Raw genomic sequence first — 12733 nt, 5'->3', positions numbered from 1 at the left:
AATGTGCAATAGACGGTACAAAAAACAGTATAAAAATTAATAATATAAGATATGCAAACAAAGTGACTAGTGGTCAATTTGTTAGTGGCCAGTGATTGTGTCTCCATGTAGGCAGCAGCCCCTCAGTTAGTGATGGCGGTCTGATGGCCTTGAGGTGGAAGCTGTTCTTCAGTCTCTCGGTCCCAGCTGTACTGGATGCACCTGTACTGACCTCCCCTTCTGGATGGAAGCGGTGTGAACAGGCAGTGGCTCGGGTGGTTGTCTTTGTTCTTTTTTTTTTATCTTCCTGTGACATATCGGGTGCTATAGGTGTCATGGAGGGCAGATAGTTTACCCCCAGTGATATGTTGTGCAGACCGTACCACCCTCAGCCTTGCGGTTGAAGGCGGTGCAGGTGCCGTACCAGGCGGTGATACAGCCCGACAGGATTCACTCGATTGTGGATCTGTAAAAGTTAGTCCGGGTTTTGGGTGACAAGCCGAATTTCTTCAGCCTCCTGAGGTTGAAGAGGTGCTGTTGTGCCTTCACCACACTGTCTGTGTGGGTGGACCATTTCAATTTGTCGTTGATGTGTACGCCGAGGAACTTAACTTTCCACTTTCTCCACTACTGTCCCTTGGATGTGGATAGGGGGTTGCTCCCTCTGCTGTTTCCTGAAGTCCACGATCAGCTCCTTTGTTTTGGTGACGTTGAGTGAGAGGTTGTTTTCCTGACACCACACTCCGAGTGCCCTCACCTCCTCCTTGTAGGCCGTCTCGTCGTTGTTGGTAATCAAGCCCACTACTGTTGTGTCGTCTGCAAACTTGATTGAATTGGAGGTGTGCATGGCCACGCAGTCGTGGGTGAACAGAGATTACAAGAGGGAGCTGAGCGCGCACCCTTGTGAGTCCCCAGTGTCATGACGTTGCCTGTTTGGGTACATCAAGCCCCATCCCCCTCTCCCTGCCACTCCCTGCCTCCCCCTTTCCTCCTTCAACCCATGCTGTGGTCACAGAGAGACGTCGTAAATTCCTGAGAATCTCCTCATGGCCAAACAGTATTAGATGGGGTAAACTTTCAGGACAAAGGGATTTCTTCCACCTCACAGAACCTGAGGTACGAACAGATTTCATGTTCCGGATAAAGTATAAAAGATCGGTGAAGATTCCAGCTATTAACTGGTCCGTTTGTCACAACTTGGGAGACTGTGTGGCTACATTACCATACCGCTGTTTATATAATAGCCTCAGATATGAGCTTTACATCTAATTGTTGTATAAGATGAATGAGTGAGTATGATACTGTTTGTATAATTGTGTAATATGATTTTGGACTGTTTAATGAAGAAAAATACAATTCCCTTTTGATTTGAACTAAATCAAAGGACTGCCCCTGAGCCCAGTTAGGGTCAGACATCCTGGGACAGCCCCTTTCTGCAATCCTAATAAAAACCCAACTCTGAGAAATTATCACTAGACCATGTTTTTCTCCATTAGGAGGAGAACAAAGGTTGTGTACCATTGCTGAATCTTTTAACCATACCACGTGGTTAAACTCTTAGACGAATAAGAACAAGTCTCTGATATTTACTACTAGTCTGCAGCTAGGAATTCGGTATCATTGAACGCGAAGAACGACAACCGCCGAAACATCCATTCTATAACGAGGGTCACTCTGAACTACCCACATTAACCAAGACAGAGAAAGACAGACGAAACTCTCCAACAGAAACTAACTTTTCACCAACGATCAACACGACACACTGAGCGTAAATATATATATATATAGATTGCAATTGTTCCCGAATGAGTGAGAGTTCATGTGTAAAGGATTAGCATGTCAATTGTTATAATTATGAACTCTGTAGTGACTTCTTAGTCGACCCCCAATTTTCCCTTTGTCTAACAAGCCGCCATGCCGGTTCAGCCCACTAGGGCATATTTCTCCTATCATTTCATATCACCATTTTAAGTTTGTTTGTTTATGCATTTCTGTGAATTACTTAGTAATAAATAAATGATTTAAGACAATTGATGTATGGATGACTCATAGTGAAGACTGGGTTCGTGCAGATAACCAACAATTTACGACGTTTGGAATGAGACTAACGTGAGGTAAAATAAATAAATCATTAATCAGCAGACTATTGATCAGATATGAAAATATCTGAAAGGTTATATTGGGAAATTATAACTTTGTAATCTGAATACCTTCCCTGGTGCCCCAAATTCATAGTTAATTAGTTACGTTATTAATCAGTTGATCGCGTAATCCCTAATTACAGGAATCTTTGATATAAACTATAAGTCTTCAATTTAATGACCGTAAAGACACGACACCATTTTTGAGGGTCAGCGTGGTGGAGATAATTACCCCCCTACCTTCACCACCTAGGGCGGCCCGTTAAGTCCAGGACACAATTGCAAACGGCGGGGTCCAGGCCCAGGGCCTCCAGCTTGATGAGTTTGGAGTGTACTATGGTGTTGAATGTTGAGCTGTAGTCAATGAACAGCATTCTTACATAAGTATTCCTCTTGTCCAGATGGGATAGGGCAGTGTGATGGCAATTGCATCATCTGTGGACCTGTTAGGGTGGTATGTAAACTGGAGTGGGTGGCCGGTAAGGTGGAGGTGATATGATCCTTGACTAGTCTCTCAAAGCACTTCATGATGACAGTGAGTGCTACGGGGCGGTAGTCATTTAATTTATCTTTGCCTTCTTAGGTACAAGATCAATGGTGGCCACCTTGAAGCATGTGGGGACAGCAGACTGGGATAGGGAGCGATTGAATATGTCTGTAAACACACCAGCCAGCTGGTCTGCGCATGCTCTGAGGACGCGCTTGGGATGCCATCTGGGCCAGCAGCCTTGCGAGGGTTAACATGTTTAAATATTTTATTCACATCAGCCATAGAGAAGGAGGGGGCGCGCAGTTCTTGTTAGTGGGCCGTGACGGTGGCACTGTATTATCCTCAAAGCGGGCAAAGAAGGTGTTTAGTTTGTCTGGAAGCGTGACGTCGTCGACCGTGACGTGGCTGGTTTTCTTTTTGTAGTTTGATTTCCTGTAGACCCTGCTACATACGTCTCGTGTCTGAGCCGTTGAATTGCGACTGCACTTTGTCCCTATACTGGCATGTCGCTTGTTTGATTGCCTTGCAGAGGGAATAACTACACGTTTTATATTCAGCCATATTCCCAGACTTCTTTCCATGGTTAAATGAGGTGGTTCGCGCTTTCAGTTTTGCGCGAATGCCGCCATTCATCCACAGTTTCTGGTTAGGGAAGGTTTTAATAGTCACAGTGAGTACATCTCCAATGCACTTCCTTATAAATTCACTCACCGAGTCAGCATATAGGTCGAGGTTATTCTCTGAGGCTGACCGGAACATATCCCAGTCTGTGTGATCAAAACAATCTTGAAGCGTGGATTCCGATTGGTCAGACCAGCGTTGAATGGTTCTAGTCACTGGTACATCCTGTTTGAGTTTCTGCCTGTAAGACGGTAGGAGCAAGATGGCGCCTTGGTAGGATTTGCAGAAGGGATGGCAGGGGAGGGCTTCGTATGCATGTGGTCGAGTTAATTACCCCCCGACAACATATCCCGAGAGAGCCATGTTGCCGTGAAACAGAATGTTACAATATCTGATGTCTCTCTGGAAGGCAACCCTTGCTCGAATTTCATCTACCTTGTTGTCAAGAGACAGGACATTAGCGAGTAGTATACTCGGGAGTGGTGGGAGATGTGAACATCTACGGAGCCTGACCAGGAGGCCGCTCCGTCTGCCCCTTCTGCGGCGCCGTTGTCTTGGGTCGGCTTCTGGGATTAGATCGATTGTCCTGGGTGGTGGTCCAAACAAAGGATCCGCTTCTGGAAAGTCGTATTCCTGGTCATTATGTTGGTAAGTTGACGTCGCTCTTATATCCAATAGTTCTTCCTGTCTGTATGTAATAGACTTACAATTTCCCGGGGTAACAATGTAAGAAATAACTTGAGAGGATCTGCAGAGAAGAATGGGAGAAACTTCCCAAATACAGGTGTGCCAAGCTTGTAGTGTCAAACCCAAGAAGACTCATGGCTGTAATCGCTGCCAAAAGTGCTTCAACAAAGTACAGTAAAGGGTTTGAATAGTTATGTAAATGTGATTTCAGTTTTTTATTTGCAATCATTTTTCTAAAATAAGTGTTATGCTGTGTCATTATGGGGTATTGTGTGTAGATTGATGAGGGGGGAAAACAATTTAATCAATTTTAGAATAAGGCTGTAACGTAACAAAGTCAAGGGGACTGAATACTTTCCCAAAAGACTGTACGTCCCTCCCGGGAACAAGCTATATCTGCATACCCCGTAACCAGTGAATCATGGATGCCAATGGAAGCCACCCCCGCCCCCCCCCCTAAAAACAAACAAGATCATTTATTTTGTCCTGGTGCCCCATAAAAAATTGTCAAGGGATGCCATTTTGGATTTGGCGTCACACCAATCACATCAAAAGCAGACCGTAATTTACAGAGAACATGAAGTGTTGCGTCGTTTTCCTCCGGTGGTTGGCTAGCTAAAATCTTTCCTTTCTTAAAAACTCACGAATTGGAATAGGGATTTGAACTTGTGGTTTTCCTTCATTGTGCCCCTGGACTGAGATGATGGAAGTTCAATATGTAGCTAGCTAGATTTAATAGGTTAATGTTAACTAGCTGGCCTGTCGCATCGTTGCCCATGAAACAAACTTAAGCTAGCGAGCAAGTATTTTAGCCAGGTAGCCTAGGACAACAAACTTAAAGCTTGTACTATATGGCAGTCCATAAGCACAGACAGCAGACTGGTCTCAGACTAGATGTAACATGGTAAATGTAAATCTGGGACTCTCAAATTAGCATGATATGTTACATTTGGTATGGTTACATGAGATGGGTTACTTTAGAAAAAATAGCACGTTACGAATTGTAATTATACAGAATGGATGATTGACATGCACAAATTAACACATACCATAGGAACCGTAACATATACTAACTATATTGATCGGATTTACGTACAGAATCATGCGAAATGCTCTGAGACCACGTTGCAAACAAAGGATATCAAGGATCTGGAAAGATTCTGTATAGAGGAATAGTCTAAGATCCCTCCCAATGTGTTCTCCAATCTCATAAAAGTTTTAGAAAAATGCTGAGTGCCGTTATCCTCACAAGGTGAAGTATTGAATCATCTGGATTCCTATCTTTGAGAAAAAAAGACTAGGTGTTAAACAATCTTTCTCTGAGCAATTGTATTAGTATAAAATATAATTTTCAATTTTTTTTGGCATACAATATAGCTCAGTATTTATATTTATTTTTGTCGTTTTGTCTCATCTTTTGTCTCATCTTTATCACATTTAGGGCCTGCATGTATTAGCTAGATGGCGCCGACAGAGATGGTCGCCACGCTTCGAGTCTTCAGGAAACTAAGCAGTATTTCGTTTTTTATGTATTATTTATTACCCCAGGAAATCTTAAGTCTTATTACATACAGCCCGGAAGAACTAATGGATATAAGAGCGATGTCAACTTACCAACATAATGACCAGGAATACGACTTTCCAGAAGCGGATCCTCTGTTTGGACCACCACTCAAGACAATCGATCTAATCTCAGAAGCCGACCCAAGACAACGGCGTACAAGGGGCAGACGGAGCGGCCTCCTGGTCAGGCTCCGTAGATGTGCACATCTCCCACCACTCCCGAGTATACTACTCGCAAATGTCCAGTCTCTTGACAACAAGGTAGATGAAATTCGAGCAAGGGTTGCCTTCCAGAGAGACATCAGAGATTGTAACATTGTGTTTCACGGAAACATGGCTCTCTCGGGATATGTTGTCGGGGGGTAATATACTCGACCACATGCATACGAAGCCCTCCCCTGCCATTCCTTCTGCAAATCCTACCAAGGCGCCATCTTGCTCCTCCCGTCTTATAGGCAGAAATTCAAACAGGATGTACCAGTGACTAGAACCATTCAACGCTGGTCTGACCAATCAGAATCCACGCTTCAAGATTGTTTTGATCACGCGGACTGGGATATGTTCCGGTCAGCCTCAGAGAATAACCTTGACCTATACGCTGACTCGGTGAGTGAATTTATAAGAAAGTGCATTGGAGATGTTGTACTCACTGTGACTATTAAAACCTTCCCTAACCAGAAACCGTGGACGAAATGGCAGCATTCGTGCAAAACTGAAAGCGCGAACCACCGCATTTAACCATGGAAAGAAGTCTGGGAATATGGCTGAATATAAAACGTGTAGTTATTCCCTCTGCAAGGCAATCAAACAAGCGACATGCCAGTATAGGGACAAAGTGGAGTCGCAATTCAACGGCTCAGACACGAGACGTATGTGGCAGGGTCTACAGGAAATCAAACTACAAAAAGAAAACCAGCCACGTCACGGTCAACGACGTCACGCTTCCAAACTCAACACCTTCTTCGTACGCTTTGAGGATAATACTGTGCCACCATCACGGCCCACTAACAAGAACTGCGCACCCCTCCATGGCTGATGTGAATAAAACATTTAAACATGTTAACCCTCGCAGGGCTGCTGGCCCAGACGGCATCCCAAGCGCGTCCTCAGAGCTTGCGCAGACCAGCTGGCTGGTGTGTTTACAGACATATTCAATCGCTCCCTATCCCAGTCTGCTGTCCCCACATGCTTCAAGGTGGCCACCATTGATCCTGTACCTAAGAAGGCAAAGAAAACAAATTAAATGACTACCGCCCCGTAGCACTCACTGTCATCATTTAGTGCTTTCAGAGACTAGTCAAGGATCATATCACCTCCACCTTACCGCCACCCACTCCAGTTTACATACCACCCTAACAGGTCCACAGATGATGCAATTGCCATCACACTGCCCTATCCCATCTGGACAAGAGGAATACTTATGTAAGAATGCTGTTCATTGACTACAGCTCAACATTCAACACCATAGTACACTCCAAACTCATCATCAAGCTGGAGGCCCTGGGCCTGGACCCCGCAGTGTGCAATTGTGTCCCTGACTTAACGGGCCGCCCCAGGTGGTGAAGGTAGGAAACATCATCTCCACCACGCTGAGCCTCATCACTGGGGACTCACAAGGGTGCGTGCTCAGCTCCCCCTTGTAATCTCTGTTCACCCACGACTGCATGGCCATGCACACCTCTAATTCAATCATCAAGTTTGCAGACGACACAACAGTAGTGGGCTTGATTACCAACAACGAGGAGATAGCCTACAGGGAGGAGGTGAGGGCACTTGGAGTGTGGTGTCAGGAAAACACCCTCTCACTCAACGTCACCAAAACAAAGGAGCTGATCGTGGACTTCAGGAAACAGCAGAGGAAGCAACCCCCTATCCACATCCAAGGGACAGTAGTGGAGAAAGTGGAAAGTTAAGTTCCTCGGCGTACACATCAACGACCAACTGAAATGGTCCACCCACACAGACAGTGTGGTGAAGGTGGCGCAACAGCACCTCTTCAACCTCAGGAGGCTGAAGAAATTCAGCTTGTCACCCAAAACCCGGACTAACTTTTACATATCCACAATCGAGAGAATCCTGTCGGGCTGTATCACCGCCTGGTACGGCACCTGCACCGCCTTCAACCGCAAGGCTGAGGGTGGTGCGGTCTGCACAATATATCACTGGGGGCAAACTATCTGCCCTCCATGACACCTATAGCACCCGATATGTCACAGGAAGATAAAAAAAAAAGAACAAAGACAACCACCCGAGCCACTGCCTGTTCACACCGCTTCCATCCAGAAGGCGAGGTCAGTACAGGTGCATCCAGTACAGCTTCTATCTCAAGACCATCAGACCGCTAAACAGCCATCACTAATTTAGAGAGGGGCTGCTGCCTACATGGAGACCCAATCACTGGCCACTAACAAATTGTTCACTAGTCACTTTAATGTTTGCATATCTTACATTACTCATGTTTATACTGTATTTTGTACCGTCTATTGCACATTGCCTATGCCGCTCATCCATATTTATATGTACATTTTCTCATTCACCCCTTTAGATGTGTGTATTAAGTAGTTGTTGGGGAATTGTTAGATATTACTGCACTGTCGGAACCAGAAGCACAAGCATTTTCCCTACACTCATATTAACATCTGCTAACCATGTGTATGTGACATTTGATTTGAAGGCCTAGTAGGGGTATTAGCTGTAGGCCTTCTAGTGGGGGTATTAGCTGTAGGCCTTCTAGTGGGGGTATTAGCTGTAGGCCTTCTAGTGGGGGTTTTTGCTATAGGCCTTCTAGTGGGGGTTTTAGCTGTAGGCCTTCTAGTGGGGGTTTTAGCTGTAGGACTTCTAGTGGGGGTATTAGCTGTAGGCCTTCTAGTGGGGGTATTAGCTGTAGGCCTTCTAGTGGGGGTATTAGCTGTAGGCCTTCTAGTGGGGGTATTAGCTGTAGGCCTTCTAGTGGGGGTATTAGCTGTAGGCCTTCTAGTGGAGGTATTAGCTGTAGGCCTTCTAGTGGGGGTATTAGCTGTAGGCCTTCTAGTGGGGGTATTAGCCGTAGGCCCACTAGTGGTTATAACTGTCAGTAGCTTATTTACATTTTAAAGTTTTGTTCTGTCCTACTTTTCTTGAATGCCAGGCCGTGCACCATGTTATCACCAACAAAAATAGCCTAATTTGAATGATGAGTCTGTAGTCTTGTATGAAGCCAAGACACTGACACCATTGTGTATAACCAATTTAAGCTCGATTTCAGTTATTTGCTAAGCATTAGGCATCACTGACAGTTAAGCAGTTATTCAGCACTGCAGTAGACTGATTTATCACAAGCCAATTACCTCCACTAAATGGTACCCCCTGTATATATAGCCTTGCTATTGTTATTTTACTGTTGCTCTTTAAATGTTTTTAAACTGCATTGTTGGTTAGGGACTTGTAAGCATTTCACTGTAAGGTTTACACTCTTTTTGGCGCGTAAGACAAATTCGATGTCAAGTCACAGCTATAGCCTGCATACAAACACTTCCTAAGAGTAATAATGCCCAAGGGGGTTGTGGTATATTGGCCATAACACAAATCTGAGGTGCCTTAATGCTATTAATAACTACCTACCAACGTAAATAGACCAGTAAAAATAAGTTATAGCCCGATACACCACGGCTGTCAACCAACCACCCAGTTTATAATACTGCATAAATAGCCAACACCTTTTCAGTAGTCCCTTCTCTGACCTATTTAGAGGTTGTGATGGACAACCTCCATGTTGAATGCATGAGCCTTTTTAACATTGGTCTGTCCTGTGAATCATTGGGCGGGTGACTGAACGTTATATTTCTTAACATTTATCTATTTTTTCACAAAATAATGGGTCTAAGATTAGTTCATCTGGCAACAAAATGAAACATGTAAATGTAACAAAACAGGTTTTATTTAGTTCCACTGTTGCATAGCGCTGACAAACCATCATCAACACAGCAGTTCTTATTTTAAGTGCTATATTGGTGTGGGAATGCAATAAGTAGGAAAATGAGTTGGATTCTCTGAATAGATCATAGATGAGGTAGATCTGCTTAGGTAAGACTAACACCACTGGTAATAAATATTAACTGGGTAGACTAGACAATTGAAGTCTTTACTCCTCGCAGGCTTGCTTGATCAACTGGAGCGCTCCCAGCCAGGGGCGGCTCCACACCTCAAAGATGCACTGGTAGGTCTGAGGAAACAGGAAGCAACACGAGTTGGTATGGTCACACCCCTTCAGCAGCATAACACCTGACAAAAGGTTTGTTGGACATTGTACCTGACCTACAAATCACCTTGCATCATAAACACATTTATTATTTGTAGAGTAGTCAGACAAAATGTACCCACAATGAATCATGGTTTTGATGCTCTCAAACACTGCCAACAGACATTCATCTATAGAAAGGTCACCTGAAACTTCCCTTTGCAAACAAAGCAATTTGTAACAAAATCAATACTGAACCAATAGTGAAATGGGTAACACGTTACAAGTAGGATTTACTAACGTTTATAAGTAGTTTATTAGTTACCAATGTGTTAACTGTTTGTAACAGGTTATAAACTAAAAATGGACCATTCTTTAGCTGTACATGTAGGAAGCACTGAGCTGAAGTGCCAGTGTTAACACAAATAGATCTGGTACCAGGCTAGCCTTGTGGTCCTTACCACAGCTGGGTACTGATGCACAGTGCAGTCCTTCACACGTCCCTTCATGCACAGGGTCCTGGCCATCTGCACTGTGAAGATGTACTTCATCCCAGCTACCACCTGTAAGCAGAGGATGGTCAGCACGTCAGACATAGAAATCACCCATCTTGAATGAGGAACCTGTTCTAGTGATTAATTTATGAATACAGAAGAACAAAGCTCAATGACTGAGTCTCATCTCCTGCAAACGAACCGATACGACCAGCCGGCTTGGATAGCAAACTTATGTTTGTGACGTTAATATATCTCGTGGAAGTACGAAATAGTGTTGACTTTAACCAAAATAAAGTTTAATTTAAAAAAGTCTATCAATAATTGACTGTTGGTAACCCGTATAAAAAGTGACAATGCCCTCGAAGCCAGTGTTGAGGATATATTGGCATGGTTGCCGGCCCTCGACGAACCCCTGTGCCAATATATCCTCCAAACACCGTCTTCCCAGACATTAGCACTTAATGCATACGGTAGAAATACCCTTCAAGCCAAGCTAAGGCCTATTCAACAACGCCATTGTATAAAGTAGCTACGGTGTATTCCTAAATTAACTCGACGTCCAGAGCGCCATCTGGGCGTTCATAAATGCAGTGTCTTCAGATTGTCCATGTAATTCAGAGGGTGTTGCTGTGAGCAGGCTTGATCCAAGCATTCAGACATTACAATAGCAGTCAAGCACCCATGTTAACGTCTCGACCACACCGAAAGCATCTAGATGTGCGCAACAAGTTACATTCACTTTCTATCATTTGTAGAGCCATAAACGCATACGTTCAATAAATACAAATATATATGCACCACACGTTATGTTAATTACCGGTGTGCTTGAGATAACCAGAGGTATTGCAATGTACTGAACAAGACTGGTTACTCGCATCAATGCCTCGGTCTCGTCATTCAACATTCAAACAATTGTCGGTGCGATTGAACTGTAGTTGGTTAGCTTGCTAGCTACTTCCGGAGACAAATTAGTGTACACCTCAGACCATTTTACTGCCCTAGCAGCAGTGGAACAAGTACCCAAATTGTCACACTTGAGCTAGAGTGAAGAAAATGACTCGTTAGTTACCCAGTAAAAATACTACTTGAGGTAAAGTATAAAATCATTTCACATTCCTTAAATTAAGCAAACCAGAGATCACAACTCTTGTATTTGTCATTAATGGATATGCAGAGGCACACGCCAACAATGAATGAACAAGGCATTAGTGTTTAATGAGTATGCCAGAGCAGAGTAGGTGGGGATGATCTCTTGATAAGGGAACTTGACCATTTCTGTCCTGCTAAGCACTTGAAATGTAACGAGCACTTTTGGGTGTCAGGGAAATTGTATGGAGTAAAAGTCATCAAATAGTAAAGTAAAAACAGCCAAAAAATGACTAGTACTTTAACATGTTTACGCCACTGCCTAGCAGAGTTGGTCAGCTGTCCTCATGTTAAGAGCGTTGATGACTGTTGCTGCCAACAAACTGGGTTTTGGGCGACGTTTACCGACACCGGTCCTATTCGACAGGTGTCGTACATTAACTAAAACATTGACCATTCTGCCGCATTCAGAGTAGATGGAGTGCGTTAATAAATTCACTGGTCTATATTAAGATATTTCAACCGTGGAAACTATGCTATACAAATGAATGACCAACATTGTGTCTTCTTTACACTGATAAAAAGATTTACAAAAAGGACTGACCTGTTTCTGAGCCTTGACAACCTTGGCCACCTGCCAAACATACAGGTCGTTTGTTCCCTTGTTGTATTCGGCCACCGCGAACTTCAGCGCGTCTCTGGTAGCGGGGTCGTTCATATCTGCGTCCACGAGGCCCCCCGGTATCCCATCGGCGCTCGTCACGATGAATGCCACCGCGAGCAAAGGAACGACGATCTTCCAAGTCATGAGCATTTTCCCGTCTGATATCGGTCTTTATTGCAACTCCGATCGTATCAAGTAACGTTACACCACAACTAATCCTCGCCTCCGACGACTTTTATATGAACGTGTTGAGGTCACTTCTGATTGTTGAGGGGTGGGGCTTGATTCTGATTCCACTAATCACTTCAATTAAAAACCTAACGCCTCCATCACACCAAGAGTGAGCATTTGCGGGACATGGGAAGTAGCATCGTCTGGATATGTGTGCAACAAAAGTTAACCATTCACCTTCTGCTACCATTTCTGTCAAACCAGTTTAGAGTGGCATACCCCGTTTTATTTGCTTGGTTGTAGGCTACAGCTATATAACTCATAATGGAAATATATTATGAAATGAGAGCCTGCACAGCAATGGATTTCTTAAAAAACTAATTCTCTGTTTTTATATAAGTGACGCTAAACTAAATAGGACTAGGCTTTATTGGCTATTATTGGCTTTGGGGAAGCTATGGCTATTTATACATTCTAGCATTAAGCCTACTGTTAGACCACAGTTAGAAGTTACCAGTGTCTTTGACATTCGTCAGTGGTTACTTACAAGCTAGGCCTGGCCAGGCGTGTCAAACTCATTCCACTGAGGGCCGAGTGTCAGCGGGTTTTTGGTTTCTC

The 12733-nt window shown here is 44.0% G+C and overlaps 1 protein-coding gene across 1 annotated transcript; it reads right to left on the bottom strand.

Moving 5' to 3' along the window:
• Positions 1-9601: 9601 nt before the first annotated feature.
• On the bottom strand, positions 9602-12094 carry LOC120029564 (cystatin-like). The gene is made up of 3 exons (XM_038974833.1): positions 11885-12094; positions 10159-10260; positions 9602-9682 (listed from the first exon to the last, which is right to left on the bottom strand). The coding sequence occupies exons 1-3, from the start codon at positions 12092-12094 to the stop codon at positions 9602-9604; spliced, it is 393 nt and encodes a 130-aa protein (XP_038830761.1).
• Between the last annotated feature and the right edge of the window lie 639 nt (positions 12095-12733).

Source organism: Salvelinus namaycush, chromosome 35 (assembly GCF_016432855.1).
Source record: "Salvelinus namaycush isolate Seneca chromosome 35, SaNama_1.0, whole genome shotgun sequence".
Taxonomy (NCBI): domain Eukaryota; kingdom Metazoa; phylum Chordata; class Actinopteri; order Salmoniformes; family Salmonidae; genus Salvelinus; species Salvelinus namaycush.
Note: the sequence above shows the minus strand (reverse complement) of the source record. Positions and strands in the feature narration are given on the sequence as shown.

Coding starts and splice junctions, on each gene's coding strand:
- LOC120029564 (XM_038974833.1), bottom strand. CDS start 12,094: ATGCTCATGACTTGGAAGATCGTCGTTCCTTTGCTCGCGGTGGCATTC. Junction 10,261..11,884: donor TTGTCAAGGCTCAGAAACAG/GTCAGTCCTTTT, acceptor CTCTGCTTACAG/GTGGTAGCTGGGATGAAGTA. Junction 9,683..10,158: donor TGCATCAGTACCCAGCTGTG/GTAAGGACCACA, acceptor CTGTTTCCTCAG/ACCTACCAGTGCATCTTTGA.